The 23,708-nt window shown below is 45.7% G+C and overlaps 6 protein-coding genes across 9 annotated transcripts; 4 read left to right on the top strand and 2 right to left on the bottom strand.

Annotated features, from left to right (window-relative positions):
* Window positions 1–171: 171 nt before the first annotated feature.
* Window positions 172–8,001, top strand: gys1 (glycogen synthase 1 (muscle)). Its single transcript, XM_085933673.1, has 16 exons — window positions 172–322; window positions 3,292–3,410; window positions 3,476–3,657; window positions 4,226–4,417; window positions 4,491–4,676; window positions 4,797–4,941; window positions 5,054–5,171; window positions 5,275–5,395; window positions 5,467–5,573; window positions 5,693–5,752; window positions 5,835–6,027; window positions 6,101–6,227; window positions 6,298–6,393; window positions 6,467–6,630; window positions 6,706–6,786; window positions 6,869–8,001. The coding sequence occupies exons 2-16, from the start codon at window positions 3,293–3,295 to the stop codon at window positions 7,115–7,117; spliced, it is 2,139 nt and encodes a 712-aa protein (XP_085789799.1). The 5' UTR covers window positions 172–322; window position 3,292; the 3' UTR covers window positions 7,118–8,001.
* Window positions 7,775–9,893, bottom strand: aspdh (aspartate dehydrogenase domain containing). Its single transcript, XM_085933675.1, has 8 exons — window positions 9,822–9,893; window positions 9,648–9,744; window positions 9,393–9,537; window positions 9,211–9,295; window positions 8,982–9,131; window positions 8,454–8,677; window positions 8,228–8,367; window positions 7,775–8,131 (listed from the first exon to the last, which is right to left on the bottom strand). Exons 2-8 carry the CDS (start codon window positions 9,700–9,702, stop codon window positions 8,094–8,096), a joined length of 837 nt encoding a protein of 278 aa, XP_085789801.1. The 5' UTR covers window positions 9,703–9,744; window positions 9,822–9,893; the 3' UTR covers window positions 7,775–8,093.
* LOC147044515 (lysoplasmalogenase TMEM86B-like) lies at window positions 8,749–17,118 on the top strand. 4 transcript variants are annotated; one of them, XR_015068471.1, is made up of 5 exons: window positions 8,749–8,932; window positions 10,776–10,860; window positions 10,940–11,183; window positions 11,261–13,726; window positions 14,787–17,118. XR_015068471.1 is itself a non-coding variant. In XM_085933676.1 (4 exons), the coding sequence occupies exons 2-4, from the start codon at window positions 10,810–10,812 to the stop codon at window positions 11,710–11,712; spliced, it is 747 nt and encodes a 248-aa protein (XP_085789802.1). In that variant the 5' UTR covers window positions 8,749–8,932; window positions 10,776–10,809; the 3' UTR covers window positions 11,713–17,118. The 4 variants fall into 4 exon arrangements, 2 of the variants coding, with proteins under 2 accessions (XP_085789802.1, XP_085789803.1); XR_015068472.1 differs by having other exon boundaries at window positions 11,261–14,927; window positions 16,015–17,118; XM_085933676.1 differs by having other exon boundaries at window positions 11,261–17,118.
* Window positions 17,094–17,975, top strand: LOC147044514 (lysoplasmalogenase TMEM86B-like; the record flags this gene model as incomplete). Its single annotated transcript, XM_085933678.1, has 2 exons — window positions 17,094–17,301; window positions 17,379–17,975. Coding segments are annotated over 2 exons (660 nt in total), but the record flags the coding sequence as incomplete, so codon positions are not given.
* Window positions 17,976–18,013: 38 nt separating this feature from the next.
* hspbp1 (HSPA (heat shock 70kDa) binding protein, cytoplasmic cochaperone 1) lies at window positions 18,014–20,354 on the bottom strand. Its single transcript, XM_085933674.1, has 8 exons — window positions 19,990–20,354; window positions 19,598–19,721; window positions 19,322–19,523; window positions 19,027–19,251; window positions 18,795–18,950; window positions 18,636–18,732; window positions 18,429–18,540; window positions 18,014–18,315 (listed from the first exon to the last, which is right to left on the bottom strand). The coding sequence occupies exons 2-8, from the start codon at window positions 19,715–19,717 to the stop codon at window positions 18,235–18,237; spliced, it is 993 nt and encodes a 330-aa protein (XP_085789800.1). The 5' UTR covers window positions 19,718–19,721; window positions 19,990–20,354; the 3' UTR covers window positions 18,014–18,234.
* Window positions 20,355–20,433: 79 nt separating this feature from the next.
* tufm (Tu translation elongation factor, mitochondrial) lies at window positions 20,434–23,622 on the top strand. Its single transcript, XM_085933926.1, has 10 exons — window positions 20,434–20,695; window positions 21,184–21,230; window positions 21,337–21,475; window positions 21,576–21,742; window positions 21,858–22,127; window positions 22,209–22,341; window positions 22,486–22,590; window positions 22,773–22,924; window positions 23,007–23,126; window positions 23,223–23,622. Exons 1-10 carry the CDS (start codon window positions 20,659–20,661, stop codon window positions 23,388–23,390), a joined length of 1,338 nt encoding a protein of 445 aa, XP_085790052.1. The 5' UTR covers window positions 20,434–20,658; the 3' UTR covers window positions 23,391–23,622.
* Window positions 23,623–23,708: the final 86 nt, after the last annotated feature.

Below are 23,708 nucleotides of genomic sequence, written 5' to 3'. Positions count from 1 at the left end.
GCCAGTCCCTTTAACTACTGCGCAGCTTTAAGGGTACCGCCTACTTCCCTTTACGTCAGATACAGAGGCGGAGTCAAATCAAGCTCATGAATAATGTATAAGAACAAGAGGCATTCACGGACCTTTTTTACGGTCGTATCCCAGTGTACGCACGTAACGCACGCACCATCCCTGACGTAAGACTGCAACCGCACGTAGCCAATGTGTGTGGATGACATTTAGCAAACGCTACCGCCCCCTTTTCCCACTGTTTTCCCGTTCTGATTGACTGCGACAGCTGGCAATGTGTGGTGGCCCGACCACTTGAAGTTCAAGCCGAAGGGTGAGTCTTTATTATTTACAAATGTACACCAGTGAAATGCTTCCTTATCCGACGCCGATGTGTTTGAAATTGGCAGTGTCCTTCGCGTGTTTCCGTGGGTTGCAATAAGCGATAGTGGTGACGTTGAACTCCATCAAAGACGCTCATAAGCGTGCAAACGTGCATGTCAACGCTTGACAAGGTTGATGATGGACTTCTTGTGTTCTGTGCAAGCGTTGCTAGATTTCAGTTCTTATTGTCTGGGGCCTTCCTGGAATGAAACTAGTGGACAACAAGTGGACAAGGGCATGATGATGATGACGATGATGATCACGACGATGAAGAGGATGATCATGGTGCTTGGCAGTGGTTCAGTTGAGCACTCGAGTTTTGCTGATTTACAAAATTGTCACTCGGATAGTATGGAAAACATACTCGTGCTGCAATTAGCAATGTTGATAATTGATGAATAGAGCAATCCGATGACCCCCCCCCCTAAAAAAAAAAAAACCAAAACTTTCATGGAGGACTACAGAAATACAACAATTGGATATTTACTCTTAAGAAGCTGAAATCCTTGCATTTGTGCTATTTTCAGAAAAAAGATCCATTTGATAATCAAAATGAATGAATGCACCTCTAGAAACAATTAATCCTTGGAAAGGTTCCAACCAGTTACTAGGTTGACTCAAATGTTGAGCCCCATCACAAAGCCCCGTCACCTTTTCAAATATATAAACATGCCCCCTTCTAATGTGACCCTTAAAAGACTGGCAACATCTATTTAAGGTTGTAAGGGATCATGTTCAACAACTGGACAACATAGTGTTGTCACCTTTGTTGAGTGCCGTTCCATGGCGGACTGTTATCAGCTCCAAAGTTAACCATACCCAGTGAGTGGTTTATGACAAACATGTCAGGCATTTGACATGTCATTAAAAGTAAATCATGTTAATACTTGATCCAGCTTTTTGTGGGACTTGTTTCACATCTGCGGTTTTTTTTTTTTTTTTTTTACCGTTTGTTCCTCAGGTTGCACCATTTGTGCAAGCAGGAACTAAACACAAAGCTGTTCTAACTCTTAGTGCCAGGAATTTAACCTAACCTAAATGAGATTCCTTCATGATAAGACAACAACAATACAGCGAATGCATCTTTTTTTTTTTGGGGAGTGTAGAACCCAGTGAATGATAGCTTTTCTATGTTGTTCGAAGTCTCTCGGGGTGGGGGGTTGGAGCACACTGTGTGTTTGTGTTTTTGCAGTTTTGCTCTCTATACAATCTAAGCTGGTCAAAGGGCTTCTTCTGGCTGCCTTCCCAAGTGGCTCTATAAAAGACTCTCGCGCTCAAACATGCACAGAGACAATGATGGCCCTAAATTGCGCAATTAATTCTGGGGTGGAAAACAGACTGTGGTTGAGCTTTTACCTTTTAGTTTTTTATTTTTAGTTTTTTTTTTTTTTTAAATCTCTTCTAGTCTTTATATTTTGAATCCACAAATGAAATATCCACTACTCAACTTCAAAGGCTTTGAGACAAACAAAAATAACCTATGTCGTGTGGATGTGCAAAAGTGGCGAACAGCAAAGCAACATGAACCCTCAAGACCAAACGCATTTGCAAAGATTTCAATCCGACTCTTTCACCTGCAGTAAAGGGAAGTCAAGTTCATCCGCTCTGCATGGCAGCAGCCGTCTGTCACAACAGCCACTCGTCCAGTTAAGCCACCATACCCGTTTGCAATACTATTATGGCTCAGAACTCAAATGTAGTAACTCATGAATAATGCACTTCAAATCAACTGCTAGGGTGGGGGGTGTTCATGGAAATCACAATTGTATTTTTCGTGCCATTCACTTACCGTGAATGGTTATTTGTTTATATCTGTCCCGTGATTGGCTGGCATCCTTTTCAGAGGGGGGGGGGGGTACCCGGGCCTCTCGCCCAAAGTCGGCAGAGAATAGATTCCAACTTACCCATGACCCCAGAAGATCTAGGAATGGATGGCTGAATGTCGACCAAGCATTTGCTAATAATGGCACGGTAGTGTCTAACAATAAATAAACAGAAAATAAAATAGTGTGTCTATCAGCTCATGGAGACAGAATTAAGATTTCTTATTTTTGAATGAGACTCTGTGAAAAGATGAATAACTTTAAATGGATACACAATGTCCTTTACATACTGCTTAAATTCTTTCTCACAAGTACTGAATGAAGTAAGATCCTCAGTGACAGTTGATGTAAACCCTCAAGGGCAACAAGACGTTTTGTCGAAGTAGTGATTATCTCTTGACAAATATTGCCTTTCTCATTGGCAAACTGGTGTGTCATCAATTAGGACAGATATACTTTCATAACACACTTAGTCAATCCTGATTTGAGCAATCTGTATTCGCTTGCCAGGGTGAGTTCATACTGGTCGTTATTGACGGCTAAATTATAGTTTGTCTAAAAGGTATAGAAAAAGAAACTATGAGTCGTTAGGTGTTCAATATCGATCATATTTGCATCATTAAATTAAGCGGCGTAGTTGAGTACTCGCACTGGATTTATGGAGAATAAGAAAAACGCTAAAAGGAGAAATATTGATTCATCTGTCCTTAAGAGAAATGAAAAAAATAAAAATACAGACTCTAAAATATACTCAAGTCCAAATATAAAGATAGATTTTAATGTCAATTTAATACGTATTTTGATAACGAAGGCCAACTGAAAAAAAAAAACGTCTTAAAAATAAAAATGTTGCATAGGGCTTATGTTGAGCAGGATTAAAAAAACAAATCACACAGACAAGGAATTTTTAGCCTATTTCGATAATGCAAAGATCTGTATTCAAATGGAAGGAGAAAAAGTTCAATGTCAGAAGGAAAAATAAATACTCAAGAAATGTTTAATCTTGAGTCTTACGATTTTAATTCTATTATTGAGAGCCGCTAGACTGGCACGCCAAAAAAAAAAGAAAAAATCTGTGACTCTTATGTGTTGACAGTATGCCGCTGGCTCGCAGCTTGTCCGTCACGTCCCTTCCCGGGCTGGAGGAATGGGATGAAGATTTTGATTTGGAGAACGCTGTACTTTTTGAAATAGCTTGGGAAGTGGCAAACAAAGGTACGTGCTCGGCGTGATTGTCGCTCAACTCACTCCACTCACAATCTGGGTGACATTTTGTGCAGTCGGGGGAATCTACACAGTCATCCAAACCAAAGCCCGCCTGACGTCAGAAGAATGGGGGGAGAACTATTTCCTGGTGGGTCCTTACGTGGAGAGCAACGTGCGCACACAGGTGGAGCTCATCGAGCCCACAAATCCTGCGCTCAAGAGAACCATTGACAAGATGAACTCCAGCGGGTGTAAGGTGAAGTAACGCCAAACACACATGCCAAAGTTAGAACTTAATGTCCCAATGGAGAACAGGCCCACTCACTGTTACTATTCAAGCCTTCGGTACCAGATCATGCTTCGAAAATCTCGTGACATTTCCTCGTAAAGGTTAGAGGCTATATGAAATAGCTTTGACTCCAACACGTGTGCAGAAGGTATGCAAAGATCATAAAGTGTTTTTTACGCTGTGCCAATTGTAGGTGGCGGCTTTATTTTAAAGGGATATTTTTAAATTGTGGCACTTAACTGCCAGGACAAAATAAGAGCCCAACCGGGTGTTTCAGTTTCACTTGCTTAAAAGTGGCGCAACGGCGTATAAACAAACAAATTGGACGAACCGGTTAGATTCTAAATGCTGTTTGATTTATCAAAATTTGAATCATAATCATCTCTGTTAGCCAAGTATGGAAAAACAGATGAGGAATTTGTCTTTAGTTTGAACTAGCTTAGTACTATAATTAGTCACAAACAATTATAACAACAAAATATTTTGTCACGTCCGGTCAAGGAAAAAAAAAAACCAACAACGTACTTTTCGGCAGGTGTACTTTGGTCGCTGGCTCATCGAGGGGAGCCCCTATGTGGTTCTCATCGATGTGGGCTTCACCGCTTGGTCTCTGGACACGTGGAAGAGCGAGCTGTGGGAGCTCTGCGACATCGGGGTTCCGTGGTTCGACCGCGAGGCCAACGACGCCGTGCTGTTTGGCTTCCTGACAGCGTGGCTCCTAGGAGAGGTCAGAACATCCACATTTGAAAATGGTACATCTGTATCTTCTCAATGTCATTCTATTTGACTTGTACGTGCAGTACACGGCCCAATGCGAAGAGACTCCTCACGTGGTGGCCCATTTCCACGAGTGGCTGGCCGGCTTGGGCTTGGTGTTGTGTAGACATCGGCAGTTGTCCATCGCGACCATCTTCACCACTCACGCCACGCTCCTGGGACGCTACCTGTGCGCCGGAAATGTCGACTTCTACAACAAACTTTCAGAGGTTTGTGTTTTGAGTGAGTTCACTTGTGTTTGACACTTGATTGAAGCAGTTGATAATCACCAATATTAAATAAATTAAAAAAAAGGGAAATAAAAATGTCCGAATGTTTGTGTTTCTCAGTTCAACGTGGATAAGGAAGCAGGCGACAGACAAATCTACCACCGCTACTGTTTGGAGCGAGCGGCTGCCCACTGTGCCCACGTTTTCACCACCGTGTCCCAGATTACGGCCATTGAGGCGGAAAACCTGCTCAAAAGGAAACCAGGTGTGGCAAAAAAACCTAGCACAGTTCTTTAATGTTGTCATTTCCCCAGCGGTCCTAAATGCAGCATGAGTGCTGAGTCATCATTTTGCCTTATGGAATGTTTTCCTCACAGATATTGTCACTCCCAATGGACTCAACGTAAAGAAGTTCTCAGCCGTGCACGAGTTTCAGAACCTTCACGCGCAAAGCAAGAATCGGATTCAAGAGTTTGTCAGGGGACACTTTTATGGGTCAGAAACTTAACACCACATCTATTGAAAACATCTTGGCTATAGGTTATTTTTCTTTTTTTTTTTATATATATTGGCAATATTTGTTTGTCATGACCATCAGGCACCTTGACTTCAACCTGGACAAGTGTTTGTTCCTTTTCATTGCTGGAAGATATGAATTCTCCAATAAAGGAGCTGACATATTCTTAGAGGCCTTGGCCAGACTCAACTATCTGCTTCGAGTAAGTCCATTTGGTGGATTGTAAATGTGCATTTTTTTTCTATTATTATTATAATTTTTTTTTTTTTGCAGGTCAATCACAGCGATGTGACCGTCATTGCATTCTTCATCATGCCGGCTCGGACGAATAACTTCAACGTGGAGACCTTAAAGGGTCAAGCGGTCAGGAAACAACTATGGTGAGTCTTTACTTTTTACATGGAGTGTGTAGACATAAGTTTTGGGACACCGGGCAATACCACACTAATTGTGAATGTACTTTTCTGATAATTCTACTTTTATTTTCAATGACTGACAGGGATACAGCTCACACAGTGAAGGAGCGCTTTGGAAAGAAACTTTATGAGTCTCTGCTCGTGTAAGTTCTTTCATATCTTCCTGTATTGTAATAAATGTTCCATGTTGGATGACACAAAAGTAAATGTTTCCCTTGTTATTAGTGGACAGCTGCCTGATGTGTCAAAGATGTTGGACAAAGAAGACTTCACCATGATGAAGCGAGCCATCTTTGCGACTCAAAGACAATGCCAGCCTCCGGTGTGCACTCATAACATGCTGGAGGACAGCAGCGACCCCATTCTGAACTCTGTGCGCCGTATCGGCCTTTTTAACAGCTCTGCTGACCGTGTTAAGGTGCGTTTCGATAACCTCCACCACAATATCCATTTTTATTGAGTCGCTCCGTCAAATGTCTTTTTCCATCCAGATTATCTTCCATCCCGAGTTCCTGTCGTGTACTTCTCCTCTCCTTCCGATGGATTATGAGGAATTCGTAAGAGGTTGCCACCTGGGCGTCTTCCCCTCTTACTATGAACCGTGGGGCTACACACCAGGTTTGAGCCATGCGTGGCGGACTCGAAATGAAAGTGTCAACGTGGACTATAAAGTTGGTGTCGTTTCCAGCCGAGTGCACCGTCATGGGAATCCCGTCCATTTCAACAAACCTGTCTGGCTTTGGTTGTTTTATGGAGGAACACATAGCGGATCCTTCAGCATATGGTGCCTTTCGATTTTTGCCTCGAAACAAAATGGGATGGATGTACTACTTCTGACAACCTTTGACCTTTTACAGGGATCTACATCCTGGACCGGCGGTTCCGAGGGGTGGACGAGTCGTGTAATCAGCTCACCTCCTTCCTGTTCCAGTTCTGCAAGCAGAGCCGACGCCAGAGGATCATCCAGAGGAACCGCACCGAGCGTCTCAGTGACCTCCTGGACTGGAGATACCTCGGCAGGGTATGATTTTAGCTTGATTCCTTTTCTTCGTACGATCTTTTGGAAACCAACGCTATATATTTTCGATTGTATCAGTATTATGTCGCCGCACGTCACATGGCCCTGGCGAAAGCCTTCCCTGACACCTTCTTGTACGAACCTCACGACCCCACCTCAGTAAGTTAAACCTTATGTTTGATTGATCTCTGAAGAAAAGCTTATCCTAAATCCTCTGATCTATCTCCTGTTCCCCCCTCAGACGTCAGGTTTCCGTTACCCCCGCCCCGCCTCCGTGCCACCTTCTCCTTCCCTCTCCCGCCATTCCTCCCCCCACCACAGCGACGTGGAGGACGACGAGGAGGACGACGAACGCTACGACGAAGATCTGGAGGCGGAAAAGGACCGAGTGAACATTCGCCAGCCCTTCACCATGCCGTTCAAAAACAAGATCAGCGCTGCCTACAAGCCCAACGGGAACGGCAACGGAGTCGCAAGTGAGAAAAACTGACACACGGAAACACGCCCGCACACGTTGAATGACGCTTGTTAGATTTTGGATGATGGATAACGGCCACATATTTAGCGAGCTCATTATATAAACAATTTGAAAACAAAATGGATCTGTCTTCCCAGCTAAATATATCAAAACATACCTGGTCCATTTCAATTATTTCAGCAGTGCTACAAGTGGTTTTGTTTTGAAGTGTAACCAGCACATCACAAAGGGAAAAGTCAAAACTGCTGTATTTTACTAACACTGAATTGGGATAAAACATTTTTTTTTATATAGAGCAGCCAAAAAACAAACAAACAAACAATCAAATTCTCCTTTTTACTTTTTTATTATTTTCTACTTGAAGGCAGTGCTTTCCTTATTGGGAAAAAACCCCAGCATCTTTTGCTGTAGGTATCCCAATTACACTGTTTTGCAGTCAATGGTAGCATTTTTCGGTCTTTCAAATGCCTTATTTCTTTAAAAACCGTTAAAAAAAAAAAACACACCAATACATGACACACTCGATGCTGCCAAAAAATCCCCCCCCCCTCAATCTTGTTTTTGTGTTTTCATTTTACTCCCAAGCCTTAAAAGTTTTTTTTTTCTTTGCTGATTACTGTGAACCACCTCACATGCACCCCCCCCCCCCCCCCCCCCATGTATCCGCTTGTGTATTTACGAGTATTTATGACAGCGGTAGGGAAAAAAAAAATATGTGAACGTGTCTTGGTGATTGCAACTATTTGCACGTGTGAGATGAGCCTTGAATAGGAGCTAGAAAATGGAAGGAAGCAAAGATGTAATGTTTATGTATGTCGCTGTGAGAGTTTTATCATTTCTTCCCATCTTGCACAATTCAACTTATAATAAAGACGACCTGTCTAAGGTTTACAAATGACAACTACTTTTTGCTTACATGTGATTTATTGGGCCACAAGCATGTCCACTGTTCACCTTCTAGAATAATCTTCCATGGGCATCAGATACTTCAGCATAAATAAACTCGACCCCCGTGACCTTTACAGACTGAAAAGAAAACATTTTAAATCATCACTTTCATCTATACAAATTCTCAGTCATCCAAATCCAGTGCCGAGCTGCTCAAAAAAAACAAAAGCTTACCAATTAGACTATTCCAAAACGAGTTATATGTTGCACTACCGGTTACGGCGCCAAGTCGGGCTGGATTCTTTCTCACTGTGTGCACTGAGAAACCGTCAGGCCCTGTCACCTGCACCTCCACGAGATGATAATCGCTCAACCTGGCCCGAGGGGGGAAAAAGCGTGATCACATTAAACGACGTGCCAGGTTGCCTTTCTCATAAAAATAACACCAGGGAGGACTCACGCCGTGTCGGCCACAATTTCTCCCCGAACACCGTTAAAACCGAGCGTCCCCGCAGCCACTGCCGCCGCCGCCATGGTGTTGACGTTGTTGGGAGCGAGCGGACACAGCTCCGCCACAGAGCCCGTGAATAAAACCCGCCTCCCCTGTTCCTCTGCCCACTCTGAGAGCACATCTCCAGTCAGACGGAAGCAGGATGGATGCTTGGACATCCTTATGAATAAAGCCTGCAAGCAAAGATTGATTGGGGGGGTCAACTGTAAACATGACATAACTCCTCGTCAATCACTTCACTGGTTCTTTTATCACAAACAAGATAGCATGTATGGCTACATGCTCTCTACCACCTGGATAGCAGCAGAGGACGTGACTCACCTGTCAAATCTGACAGGTGAGCCACACCTTCATCCATCAGTTGATAAAGACTCATCACAACCACACCAGTGACACTCCGATGAAGGTGGAAGCACAAGCGGAAACAGGTAAATGCAACCTCAAATATTTTGTTTGTGATAAAAGTATGAATTTTACCTGCAAAGTCCCGCTATCGTTCAACTTCTGGATGTCTTGACCTCCCCATAAGGCGCCACTTGGGACGTAGAGGGTTCGTCCATTCAGCTGGGCCGCCTTACGAAGTTTTGTATTCAGGTCATGATCAGCGAGGGCAGAGGGGGAACCGACCTACAGGAAATAGGAACACACTTCAGTTAAAGTTAAATCGCTGAATTCGACCTGCTTTTAGTCAATGGAAAGATCTCACCATAAAATGTGAGTGAGACAGGAAGCGGACTCCGAATTCTTTCACCACCTGAGGATGGCACACCTCCACAATGACATCACATTCCCTGAAGAACATTTGTGAAACAAAGTTGGATGACGCAACGAGTGTCTGACAATGAAATATTGGGGCATTTAATTCTAATCAAATATTCATGTCGGTACCTTTCTGGGAAGGATGACAGATTATCCAAAACAAGTTCATCCGGTACTAAACATTTCAGTTTTTCAGGATTTCGGTTCCAAACAAAAGCTAAAGTTAAGCCTACAGAGGCGCCATCTTTGAGGATTCTCTCTAACAAGTACTGTCCTGCGAAGAGAAATGAACAATAGTGAAACAAACAATAGTCGTTTCCTCATATTTGTATTCAAGGAGCTTGTCTAGTAGTGAGTGTTTGTGCCATGAACGGAATTTCACACCTAGATGTCCAAATCCTACAATTCCAATTCGCAGGGGAGAGGAATGCGTTGCCATTTTCTCATGCAGTGGATATAAATAGCTTTGGAAAAAATTCACCTGCATATATAAACACGTGTAAGTAAGTATTAACTTCATATCAGAACTCCCATAATCAGTGTTATGGCTCCACTCACCGATAATTCCACACCTTTCTCGGGTCTCTCAGTCCGAATCAAGCAACTCTTACAATGGAATCATGGGAGAGCGCATAGTACAAGGTTTGACCACAGAGGCCAAAGTTAATCATTGTTAGTTCTTTAAGGATTGGATTGCTATCATCACTCTTCAAACTATTGTATTGTAAAGTATGACAAACTTATTTTTGATTCTCAGATTTTCAGACATTGTCAAAAGTTTGCTTAAAAAAAAGTGCTAAAATTATTGACTGAAAATAATGATATAATTAAATTAATAAGAAATTATAATATGGGTGTGTTATGTTAAACACAAAGATGTATTAATAGTAATTCCCTTGTTGCAATTAATTGCCCCAGTATTCAGAGCACCACAATCACATGTCAACTTTTCAAGCCAAAACTAGAGCAATGCACTAACTTGAACGCAATCACAATTTCCCAATCTCACGGAAGTGCTGTATTTTGATGACGTGTGACTGATGGAAAACAAAGAAGCCAGCGTTTTTCTTTTTTCCATAGGAGTGATAAAAATCAATTTCTTCTTTTTCTTTCTCTGCAACGCCGCCTAGCGTAGAAAGTAAGCAGTACACATGAAGGCAGGAAAACTTAAACACCATTCAAGCTGAGCCTGTATTAGAAGCAAGAACATCAGTAGTGCTCTGCATAATAACAAAAAAAACCTGACAATTCTATGGAACCAGCCTCACCAACTTTGCATTATGTTTTGATGCATTCCCCTTGGACAGGTCAAAGGTCAAGTTTCTTGTCACAATGACTCAAAACAAGAAGAAGGTTGATAATTGTGGTGTAATCACAAAGCAAGGATCAGTCTAAAGTTCATGGCTCAGTAGACAGCAGCGGATTTCATTTTCACAGGGAAGAGCAGAACAAGTAGGAGCTTTTTATTATTTTTTATTTTTATCCTTTTGTATTTTTATTTCTTTTTATCAGGCAGCTGAACAAGAGTTGGAGATCAGTGGACAACATGGACATCCTTGAGACACATGCCTATGACAGACGGCAGAAAAGAAACACGGTATTGTCTAATTTACATCAATGGACATTTAAATCATTCTTCATATTGTGTTTCTAATGTTTGTTCCTCTTTCTTTCAGTCCTGTGCTCTGCTCCTGTCTTTGATGCCTTTCTTTTTGGCCTCAGCCTTGTACTTCTATCTGTGGACTCCAGACTCCCCAGCGTCCATCACGCTGGCGGCTGTCAAATCGGCACCGACACTCCTGCTGGCTGCGGCAGTGCTGAGCTGGAATGGAGGTCAGAGTGTCCTGGGTGTGGGGGGAGGACTTATCTTCTCAGCTGTGGGTGACTACTGCCTGGTATGGCCTGAGCTTTTCCTTCATGGTAAGCGACACGTTTACTTGTTAAACTTTATTTGCAGAATGAATAATGTCGGATAAAATACGTGATGTGTTTTTTAGGAATGGCTGCCTTTGCTTTGGCCCATCTTCTCTACTCGCTCGCCTTCTTTTCATCTCGTTACGAGGCATATTCTTTTTCCTCGTGGACCGGCCTACTATATTTGATCCTGATTGTGCTCGCAGGAGCTTTCTACACATATTTGTTTCCGTTTTTAAAAAAGGACCCCAACTCAGAGCTCTTAATTCCCGCCGTGGGGGGATACGTTGTCGTAATAACACTGACGGGAATATTAGCCATCAGAACCCGTCACGGATTTACACTGTTGGGAAATTTGATTTTTATTGTCTCTGACCTTTTGTTGGCGTTGCAACAGTTTAAGGTGACGCCGACTGGGCAACACGGTCACACTGTTGTTATGGTGACATATTATTTAGCACAGCTACTTATTAGTGTTGGGGACATGAGGGCAACGGAGATCAAAAATGACTTTGCAAAATGGAAGCGGTCCTAGCAAGTTTATTAGCAATACTATAAATTAATGAATGGCAAATTGCTTTGAAATAATTTTATTGCCATATTTAATGACAGCGACACTATGTAATATCCATATTTAAGTGATAGTTGAACTGGTTGTCATGTATAAAAATACCCATTTTGACATCTATATACAGAGTCTGAGTCTTCCTCAAAGAATTTAAAAGTCTTTTACACATGTACTGACATGGATGAGTGACAATTTGAAAGTATTTTTTTTCCACATTCTATTTGAGATGCATAACCCAAAAACTGATATTATTTATAACATGTTGAATGACATGCAAAAAAACAGACAAAAGAATTCTGAAGGCGGAGCTGAAGTCAGAGACTGGTGTGGAGCTGGAGACGGAGCTGAAGGCAGAGGCAGAGCAGGTCTGGAGCTGGAGGCAGAGTTGAAGTCAGAGGCAGAGCTGGAGGCGGAGCTGAAGTCAGAGGCGGAGCTGGAGGCGGTGCTGAAGTCAGAGGTGGAGCTGGAGTTGGAGGAGGAGCTGTAGTCAGAGGTGGAGCTGAAGCTGGAGTCAGAGGCGGAGCTGGTGTGGGGCTGGAGTTGGAGACAGAGCTGGTGTGGAGCTGGAGTCAGAGGTGGAGCTGAAGTCAGAGACTGGTGTGGAGCTGGAGTCAGAGGTGGAGCTGAAGTCAGGGTCGGAGGTGGAGCTGAAGTCAGAGACTGGTGTGGAGCTGGAGACGGAGCTGAAGGCAGAGGCAGAGCAGGTCTAGAGCTGGAGGCAGAGTTGAAGGCGGAAGTGGGGCTGAAGTCAGAGGCAGAGCTGGAGGCGGTGCTGAAGTCAGAGGTGGAGCTGGAGTTGGAGGAGGAGCTGTAGTCAGAGGTGGAGCTGAAGCTGGAGTCAGAGGCGGAGCTGGAGTCAGGGTCGGAGGTGGAGATGAAGCTGGAGTCAGATGCAAAGCTGGTGTGGGGCTGGAGTTGGAGGCAGAGCTGGTGTGGAGCTGGAGTCAGAGGTGGAGCTGAAGTCAGAGACTGGTGTGGAGCTGGAGTCTGAGGTGGAGCTGACGTCAGGGTTGGAGGTGGAGCTGAAGTCAGAGGCAGAGCTGGAGGCGGAGCTGAAGTCAGAGGCAGAGCTGGAGGCGGTGCTGAAGTCAGAGGTGGAGCTGAAGTCAGAGGCAGAGCTGGTGGTGAAGTCAGAGACTGGTCCATTAAACCATATAGTGTACATTCCTTCAGTGTACAAGTCTTCATGGTATAGTGGATAGTGATCTGGACTCTCACCCCAGCGACCCGAGTTCAAATCCCGGTGGGACCAAAGAAAATATGTCATCATGGAAAAGGCGTTGGAGGCGCAGCTGGTGTGGAGCTGGAGTTGGAGGCGGAACGGAAGTCAGAGCTGGAGCTGGAGGCGGAGCTGAAGTCAGGGGCGGAGCTGAACTCAGAGGCAGATTTGGTGTGGCGCCGGAATAGGAGGTGGAGCTGAAGTCAGTGGCAGAGATGGTGTGGAGCTGGAGTTGGAGGAGCAGTTGTAGTCAGAGGTGGAGCTGAAGTTGAAGTCAGATGCAAAGCTGGTGTGGTGTGGGGTGGGAGTTGGAGGCAGAGCTGGTGTGGAGCTGGAGTCAGAGGTGGAGCTGAAGTCAGAAACTGGTGTGGAGCTGGAGGCGGAGCTGAAGTCAGAGGCAGAGCTGGTGGTGAAATCAAAGACTGGTCCATTAAACCATATAGTGTACATTCCTTCCCTGCAACACTAGTGAAGTCTTCATGGTATAGTGGATAGTGATCTGGATTCTCACCCCAGCGACCCGAGTTCAAATCCCGGTGGGACCAAAGAAAATATGTCATCATGGAAAAGGCGTTGGAGGCGGAGCTGGTGTGGAGCTGGAGTTGGAGACGGAACGGGAGCCGGAGCTGGAGGCGGAGCTGAAGTCAGGGGCGGAGCTGAAGTCAGAGGCAGATTTGGTGTGGCGCCAGAATCGGAGGCGAAGCTGAAGTCAGTGGCAGAGATGGTGTGAAGCTGGAGTTGGAGGAGGAGTTGTAGTCAGAGGTGGAGCTGAAGTTGAAGTCAGATGCAAAACTAGTGTGGAGCTGGAGTCAGAAGCGGAGCTGGAGTCAGGGTCGGAGGTGGAGATGAAGTTGAAGTCAGATGCAAAGCTGGTGTGGGGCTGGAGCTGGAGTCAGAGGTGGAGCTGAAGTCAGAGACTGGTGTGGAGCTGGAGACGGAGCTGAAGGCAGAGGCAGAGCAGGTCTGGAGCTGGAGGCAGAGTTGAAGGCGGAAGTCAGAGGCGGAGCTGGAGGCGGTGCTGAAGTCAGAGGTGGAGCTGGAGTTGGAGGAGGAGCTATAGTCAGAGGTGGAGCTGAAGCTGGAGTCAGATGCAAAGCTAGTGTGGAGCTGGAGTCAGAGGTGGAGCTGAAGACGGAGCTGAAGGCAGAGGCAGAGCAGGTCTGGAGCTGGAGGCAGAGTTGAAGGCGGAAGTGGGGCTGAAGTCAGAGGCAGAGCTGGAGGCGGTGCTGAAGTCAGAGGTGGAGCTGGAGTTGGAGGAGGAGCTGTAGTCAGAGGTGGAGCTGAAGCTGGAGGCAGAGCTGGTGTGGAGCTGGAATCAGAGGTGGAGCTGAAGTCAGAGACTGGTGTGGAGCTGAAGTCAGGGTTGGAGGTGGAGCTGAAGTCAGAGGCAGAGCTGGAGGCGGAGCTGAAGTCAGAGGCAGAGCTGGAGGTGGAGCTGAAGTCAGAGGCAGAGCTGGAGGCGGTGCTGAAGTCAGAGGTGGAGCTGAAGTCAGAGGCAGAGCTGGTGGTGGTCAGAGACTGGTCCATTCAACCATATAGTGTATATTCCTTCCCTGCAACACTAGTGAAGTCTTCATGGTATAGTGGATAGTGATCTGAACTCTCACCCCAGCGACCCGAGTTCAAATCCCGGTGGGACCAAAGAAAATATGTCATCATGGAAAAGGCGTTGGAGACGGAGCTGGTGTGGAGCTGGAGTTGGAGGCGGAGCTGAAGTCAGGGGCGGAGCTGAAGTCAGAGGCAGATTTGGTGTGGCGCCGGAATCGGAGGCGAAGCTGAAGTCAGTGGCAGAGATGGTGTGAAGCTGGAGTTGTAGTCAGAGGTGGAGCTGAAGTTGAAATTAGATGCAAAACTGGTGTGGAGCTGGAGTCAGGGTCGGAGGTGAAGATGAAGTTGAAGTCAGATGCAAAGCTGGTGTGGGGCTGGAGTTGGAGACAGAGCTGGTGTGGAGCTGGAGTCAGAGGTGGAGCTGAAGTCAGTAACTGGTGTGGAGCTGGAGACGGAGCTGAAGGCAGAGGCAGAGCAGGTCTGGAGCTGGAGGCAGAGTTGAAGGCGGAAGTCAGAGGCGGAGCTGGAGGTGGTGCTGAAGTCAGAGGTGGAGCTGGAGTTGGAGGAGAAGCTGTAGTCAGAGGTGGAGCTGAAGCTGGAGTCAGGGTCGGAGCTGGAGTCAGGGTCGGAGGTGGAGATGAAGCTGGAGTCAGATGCAAAGCTGGTGTGGGGCTGGAGATGGAGACAGAGCTGGTGTGGAGCTGGAGTCAGAGGTGGAACTGAAGTCAGAGACTGGTGTGGAGCTGGAGACGGAGCTGAAGGCAGAGGCAGAGCAGGTCTGGAGCTGGAGGCAGAGTTGAAGGCGGAAGTGGGGCTGAAGTCAGAGGCAGAGCTGGAGGCGGTGCTGAAGTCAGAGGTGGAGCTGGAGTTGGAGGAGGAGCTGTTGTCAGAGGTGGAGCTGAAGCTGGAGTCAGAGGTGGAGCTGGTGTGTGGCTGGAGTTGGAGGCAGAGCTGGTGTGGAGCTGGAGTCAGAGGTGGAGCTGAGGTCAGAGACTGGTGTGGAGCTGGAGTCTGAGGTGGAGCTGAAGTCAGGGTTGGAGGTGGAGCTGAAGTCAGAGGCAGAGCTGGAGGCGGAGCTGAAGTCAGAGGCAGAGCTGGAGGTGGAGCTGAAGTCAGAGGCAGAGCTGGAGGCGGAGCTGAAGTCAGAGGCAGAGCTGGAGGCGGTGCTGAAGTCAGAGGTGGAGCTGAAGTCAGAGGCAGAGCTGGTGGTGAAGTCAGAGACTGGTCCATTCAACCATATAGTGTATATTCCTTCCCTGCAACACTAGTGAAGTCTTCATGGTATAGTGGATAGTGATCTGAACTCTCACCCCAGCGACCCGAGTTCAAATCCCGGTGGGACCAAAGAAAATATGTCATCATGGAAAAGGCGTTGGAGACGGAGCTGGTGTGGAGCTGGAGTTGGAGACGGAACGGAAGTCAGAGCCGGAGTTGGAGGCGGAGCTGAAGTCAGGGGCGGAGCTGAAGTCAGAGGCAGATTTGGTGTGGCGCTGGAATCGGAGGCGAAGCTGAAGTCAGTGGCAGAGATGGTGTGAAGCTGGAGTTGTAGTCAGAGGTGGAGCTGAAGTTGAAATTAGATGCAAAACTGGTGTGGAGCTGGAGTCAGGGTCGGAGGTGAAGATGAAGTTGAAGTCAGATGCAAAGCTGGTGTGGGGCTGGAGTTGGAGACAGAGCTGGTGTGGAGCTGGAGTCAGAGGTGGAGCTGAAGTCAGTAACTGGTGTGGAGCTGGAGACGGAGCTGAAGGCAGAGGCAGAGCAGGTCTGGAGCTGGAGGCAGAGTTGAAGGCGGAAGTCAGAGGCGGAGCTGGAGGTGGTGCTGAAGTCAGAGGTGGAGCTGGAGTTGGAGGAGAAGCTGTAGTCAGAGGTGGAGCTGAAGCTGGAGTCAGGGTCGGAGCTGGAGTCAGGGTCGGAGGTGGAGATGAAGCTGGAGTCAGATGCAAAGCTGGTGTGGGGCTGGAGATGGAGACAGAGCTGGTGTGGAGCTGGAGTCAGAGGTGGAACTGAAGTCAGAGACTGGTGTGGAGCTGGAGACGGAGCTGAAGGCAGAGGCAGAGCAGGTCTGGAGCTGGAGGCAGAGTTGAAGGCGGAAGTGGGGCTGAAGTCAGAGGCAGAGCTGGAGGCGGTGCTGAAGTCAGAGGTGGAGCTGGAGTTGGAGGAGGAGCTGTTGTCAGAGGTGGAGCTGAAGCTGGAGTCAGAGGCGGAGCTGGTGTGTGGCTGGAGTTGGAGGCAGAGCTGGTGTGGAGCTGGAGTCAGAGGTGGAGCTGAGGTCAGAGACTGGTGTGGAGCTGGAGTCTGAGGTGGAGCTGAAGTCAGGGTTGGAGGTGGAGCTGAAGTCAGAGGCAGAGCTGGAGGCGGAGCTGAAGTCAGAGGCAGAGCTGGAGGTGGAGCTGAAGTCAGAGGCAGAGCTGGAGGCGGAGCTGAAGTCAGAGGCAGAGCTGGAGGCGGTGCTGAAGTCAGAGGTGGAGCTGAAGTCAGAGGCAGAGCTGGTGGTGAAGTCAGAGACTGGTCCATTAAACCATATAGTGTACATTCCTTCCCTGCAACACTAGTGAAGTCTTCATGGTATAGTGGATAGTGATCTGAACTCTCACCCCAGCGACCCGAGTTCAAATCCCGGTTGGGACCAAAGAAAATATGTCATCATGGAAAAGGCGTTGGAAGCGCAGCTGGTGTGGAGCTGGAGTTGGAGGCGGAACGGAAGTCAGAGCCGGAGCTGGAGGCGGAGCTGAAGTCAGGGGCGGAGCTGAAGTCAGAGGCAGATTTGGTGTGGCCTGAGCTTTTCCTTCATGGTAAGAGACACGTTTACTTGTTCAACTTTATTTACAGAATGAATAATGTCGGATAAAATACGTGATGTGTTTTTTAGGAATGGCTGCCTTTGCTTTGGCCCATCTTCTCTACTCGCTCGCCTTCCTTTCATCTCGTTACGAGGCATATTCTTTTTCCTCGTGGACCGGCCTACTATATTTGATCCTGATTGTGCTCGCAGGAGCTTTCTACACATATTTGTTTCCGTTTTTAAAAAAGGACCCCAACTCAGAGCTCTTAATTCCCGCCGTGGGGGGATACGTTGTCGTAATAACACTGACGGGAATATTAGCCATCAGAACCCGTCACGGATTTACACTGTTGGGAAATTTGATTTTTATTGTCTCTGACCTTTTGTTGGCGTTGCAACAGTTTAAGGTGACGCCGACTGGGCAACACGGTCACACTGTTGTTATGGTGACATATTATTTAGCACAGCTACTTATTAGTGTTGGGGACATGAGGGCAACGGAGATCAAAAATGACTTTGCAAAATGGAAGCGGTCCTAGCAAGTTTATTAGCAATACTATAAATTAATGAATGGCAAATTGCTTTGAAATAATTTTATTGCCATATTTAATGACAGCGACACTATGTAATATCCATATTTAAGTGATAGTTGAACTGGTTGTCATGTATAAAAATACCCATTTTGACATCTATATATATACACAGAGTCTGAGTCTTCCTCAAAGAATTTAAAAGTCTTTTACACATGTACTGACATGGATGAGTGACAATTTGAAAGTATTTTTTTTTTCCACATTCTATTTGAGATGCATAACCCAAAAACTGATATTATTTATAACATGTTGAATGACATGCAAAAAAACAGACAAAAGAATTACATCTTGAATTCCAATGACGGATATCTGTTGGTATATTAACATTTGATGACAAAACATATCCGAGGTCAGCGGTCCATTCCGTGGTCGTCTGGCTGGTGTCCACAAAAACAAGCCGTCTTTAAGCGCTCACAGAATTCCAGTTCTTCCTGTTGAAAGAGGAAAACCCAAGTTGCTGTCAAACCAATATCTGGTGAATGGAAATTGCTGTGCTCTACTGAGTAGCATTCTAGTCGAAATTTGAAAACAGTAAGTGACTCACCAGACTTTCCTCTTTGCCTTGGAGCTCTTTGGCTCGCAGTCGTAGCAACTCTTCAAGGCCGAGAGACGGATCCCTACAATCCTTGAGCCCCTCCACGCAGTCTTCCACCAGGCTGGAGAGACACAAGAGGCAAAGCAATGAATCACGGCCAGGCTGACTTACATTGTCACTGACCCAATCGTCAGTTAAAGACAGAAATTGTCTTACCAACAAAGAGCGCCGAGCACATGTTCATGAAAAGGCGAGTGTGGAGCTCGCAGGACCGAGACCAACTGCTGCACCATCCCCATGGAAACCACTGCATCTGCAAGAAGAATAAAAGACACACTGTGATACTCATCTAAGGACGTACATCCTCATCCACACCTTTCTGTTCAGGGTGTGACGTCAGCAGGTTGAGCAGAAGGAACGCCGACTTAGTCTGAAGCTTCTCGTGTTTTGACTGCATGCCTCTCATCAGCACCGAGAAGCCATCGTGTGACAGAAAGGCCTCCAATCCCGCATCTTGCTCTCGAACCAGACCTGCAGTGACAACAAGAGACGGATGAGGATAAAATAATCCATTTGAAGAGTTTTATTATCACATAATGTTACTCACATGAGACGGCATACAGGGCTTTGACTCTGACTGTGGGGTGAGGGTCTGAGTCTGTCAGCTGCAGAAGCTTTGGCAAAATGTTTATCTTCAGTAAATGATCTTGCACTTGAGGCATGTTCTGGGCACAGGTACCGATCAACTGAGCAGCGTTCCATCTCAAACTACTTTGGGCATGACACAAATATTTGGAGACACACAGATCCAGGCCTCCCAGAACCATCAGGTCTGTAATATACACAATTAGGTTACTGGTCTCATTTCATGAATTCATATAATATGTCATGATAATACCAACCTCTGGCATTGTCAAGGTTCTCACACAAATCCGACAGCAACTCAAAGGCTGATTCTCGCTCATCTTCATCTTCATCATCCCTTTCCCCCTCGCCGTTCATGTCCTCCTTGTTCAAGACAGCCAGGCACTGCTTCATCTGCTCCACTTCATCCATCTGCCCTTTGCAGACATCTGCGAGAGCTTCCCTTAGCCATGCGCTCCTCTGAAGAACAAAAAGCAGAAAACAAGATTTAGATTGATTTCAACACTTCAATATGCACTTTTCACAACACTAACCTCTTCTAAAATGGGTTCTACTGGGGCAGGCCCCTCTGCACCAGAGCCAGCATCAATTGCCATCTGCAGGACCCCCTGAAGGTTCTGGGGATATCTTCGATCTTGTCTGTCTTCCGTCATGTCGCTTAAAGGGGGCAACACAATTTTATATAAGAATAATTAAAATGCATATGTACAGTATATATCGTACTTGACTGACGTAAGATTTTGAACGCAAGTTTGGACACGCCAAATGATCCGTAGGCCTTAATGGTTAGAACCACCAGTTTAGGATTACCGATTTAAATACAACACTTAACTGTCATGCTCAGTACAATTAAAACAAGGCAGCAACAGCCCTCCTAGCTCTATATTGAACCTTCGGCTACATAAAATGTTTAAATCCACCATACCTTCAAAGGATCATGAAATGATACTGGGAAAAAAAATGTGATCACAGATCCTTTTTAATATAACCCTGAAGGTTGACGCCTCTTTAAACCCGAAGACACATGTAAGCGCTAGAACATTCTAGCTAGCTAGTAGCTAAAAGCAAGCGCTTGAGTAAGCTGCCATGTTTTACCGTAACTGTAAAACTATAGCCGCAAATATCATTTGGTACTAACAGCTGTCTGCCCAGTCTGTCTATAGTCAAGTCAAGTTTTACATTTATTAAAAAAAAAGTTAAAGTCCCAATAACTATAGAATAATCCACACAGTGATATAAAGATTGTACTTTATAATATGTATTTTACAATTTCATTAAGAAAAATGTTTGCTCGTCTATTAGCGGATTTAAAGTGAGTCAATGACGTAAGAGTTGATCAGTGTTCAGAGAGTACTAGTGAAAGCAAGAGTGTTATTGTTTTTACTGTTCATCGTTACCCAACGTTTGTCATTGTTTAAAATATTTTAGATTTTTTAAGATGAAATAGAATATTGATTTAATTTAGGGTGAAACAAATGACAATGCTGGTACTAGGGAGAAGGAACGGGGAAGAGTAGACATTATGACAGAATGCACTGCACTTAACATTACTCTCTTGACGACTTGTTTATCTTTGGGTTTCTGAGTGTTCAAGATGGCCGCGCTTTTGGGACTGCGTGCGTGTGTCTCCGGTAAAATTGTCAAATATTCGAATTCTTTAATCGCGTGATGCCGTATTTGTGATTCCTTCTGTTCATTTGCATCGCTTTGTCTTGTTGTGAACACGCTGTTGTGTGTGATTGCAACTTAAACAAAAGGGGATGATGCTGTCCATGCTTATAGCAGTGCAAGGTCACGTTACCGATGGTCGCAAGCTAACAATCCAACTAATCACAATGAAAAAGTGATACATTAGTATTGAATGGAATTGGGATTTATTCTTAAATCGGGACAGGCAATACTCCGATAAGTAGTAATACAATTTGGGGTCGTATTTTAAGTTTTGGTGTGTTTGGCAAGCTAATATTTTTTTCCAAGACCTGCTTAGCGGTTTTATCACATCCTCTTGGTCAGATTTGGCTGAAGACGTGATTTTGCACATGCACTGATTGAAACGAAATTGCCTTGCCAATCTATTTGAAATGATTTTATGCTGTTCTATTGCTTTTCTTGTCTCCAGCTCTTCATCTGACCACACCAAGCCTGGTGCAGAGCAGCCTTAAGCTCGTGAGTAACTAGCCTGAAGATAATACATTCATCAGAATTTGCAAAAGGTTTAAATATTTACATTTATATCTCTTACTGATTTATATGATGCTATATTATATTGTAGTGTGCTGTGCCTCTAAGTCGGCGGACCTTCGCTGCAGAGGCTAAGAAGTCTTACACTAGAGAAAAGCCCCATGTCAATGTAGGGACCATCGGGCACGTTGATCATGGCAAGACCACCTTGACTGCAGCTATCACAAAGGGTAAGGGTGGGAACATCTTTTCTGGGATGCTGGACAATGCTGGGACAGGCTCCAGATCCAATGTATTCTGTTTCCTCATATCTTTGTTTGAAATCTTCAGTACTTTCTGACGCCGGCGGTGCAAACTTTAAAAAGTATGAGGAGATTGACAACGCCCCTGAGGAGAAGGCCCGAGGAATCACCATCAATGCCTCTCATGTTGAATATACAACAGCCAACAGACATTATGCCCACACAGACTGCCCTGGTCATGCTGACTATGTCAAGGTAAAGTCTTCTGTGAGATCAAGCCAAAAGTTCCTTGGTGTACGAGTGCTACAATTTGCAGGTTTTTGGTCAAAATCAAAACTAATTGGACTTTTTTTCCTCTTTCTTTCTTCAGAATATGATCACAGGTACTGCTCAGATGGACGGCTGCATCCTGGTGGTGGCGGCCACCGACGGCCAGATGCCTCAAACGCGGGAGCACCTGCTACTGGCCAGGCAGATCGGCGTTGAGCACGTGGTAGTGTTCATCAACAAGGCGGACGCGGTGGACGATAAAGAAATGTTGGAATTGGTGGAGATCGAGATCCGTGAGCTTCTCACCGAATTTGGCTATGACGGCGACAACACGCCTGTTGTGATAGGCTCTGCTCTCTGTGCTCTGGAGGTGAGCAAAGTAGTTCCAGTCATTGATCACACGCAATACATTTTTGAGTCTTGACTGAATGTTTGTTACGGTTCGTGTCAGGGTCGTGAGCCGGAGCTTGGCATCAATGCAATCCTGAAACTCCTGGACATTGTGGATTCATATGTTCCATTGCCCAAAAGAGAATTGGAAAAGCCCTTCCTTTTGCCTATTGAAGGAGTTTATTCAATCCCAGGTATGAACCAAGGACTGGGCGATTACACAAACATTGATCACATGGTGTGTTTTAAGATTTGAGTCTCTTGTAAGGCGCAAAACGCTGACCTCTGCTGGTCGTAATTAGACATTGCACCCTATTATAGTTTTTGTGTCTGTTCAGGCAGGGGGACAGTCGTGACCGGCACCATGGAAAGGGGCATCATCAAGAAAGGCGACGACTGTGAATTTGTGGGTCACAATCGCAGCGCCAAATCTGTGGTTACAGGTGAGAGTGAGAAACAAAATCGAAAGACATTGGAGAACGCAGTGGAGACTCAGTTGGAAAATTGAGGAAAGACTAATTCGAGTCAAGCTCACCAATCCATTTATTTGAGACTTTAATATAATACAAGAGTCAACCAAAAATACAGTTGAGTGTAACTGTGATGTCCTCTCCGCTGGGATCAGGTATTGAGATGTTCCATAAATCTCTGGACCGGGCCGAGGCCGGAGACAATCTGGGTGCTCTTGTCCGAGGCCTGAAGAGGGAGGATGTGAGGAGAGGGATGGTGATGTGCAAGCCGGGAGCCATAAAGCCTCACCAGAAAATCCAGGCTCAGGTTTGGAAAATAATTACATCGATAGACCCGTAATGTTTTGTTCAACCATACTCATTTTTTTTTTTCACCACTTGCGTTGCAGGTGTACATTCTGAGTAAAGAGGAGGGAGGACGACACAAACCCTTTGTCACCAACTTCATGCCTGTCATGTTCTCCCTGACGTGGGACATGGCCTGCAGAGTCACTCTGCCCACTGACAAGGTTTTGACTGATTTATGTTGTGGCGTCCACTTTTTATTTACAGTTGCAAGTCAATGTTTTGCTTGTTCGTAACCACACCATCTGGTCATTTTCAAGGAAATGGTGATGCCAGGCGAGGACACCACCTTGACGCTTACGCTTAGGCAACCAATGGTCCTGGAGAAAGGTCAGAGGTTCACTCTCAGAGACGGCAACAAAACCATCGGCACCGGCCTGGTGACGGACATCCTGACGGTGACAGAGGAAGATCAGTGGGTCTCATAAGAAAGTGTGTGGGGAACTGGGGTGGGTTGGGGAACTATGGCAGGGTTGGAAGGGCAGGTGGTTGCATAAAAGAAGTTAACCTTACAAAGTTGCAAATACACAGGATAGATGACACACTGCATCATCCAATATTCCAGTCAACCAAAATATTTGTAAAGTTAAGCAAGTGTGGTTATGGTAAAACACCAAACTGCTTCATGATCTTTATGTAATAAAATGTATTTAATAACAACTTCAATTTTTGTTTTGGTTTTCTGCCATTTATAATAGCAGTGTTATTGCACTAAGCTAACACACGAGGGCAGCAAAGAGGCTTTG

Source organism: Syngnathus leptorhynchus, chromosome 16 (genome assembly GCF_054491065.1).
Source record: "Syngnathus leptorhynchus isolate UIUO chromosome 16, UIUO_Slep, whole genome shotgun sequence".
Classification (NCBI taxonomy): Eukaryota; Metazoa; Chordata; class Actinopteri; order Syngnathiformes; family Syngnathidae; genus Syngnathus; species Syngnathus leptorhynchus.
The sequence above is the reverse complement of the archived record's forward strand: the minus strand, read 5'-3'. Positions and strand labels throughout refer to the sequence as shown.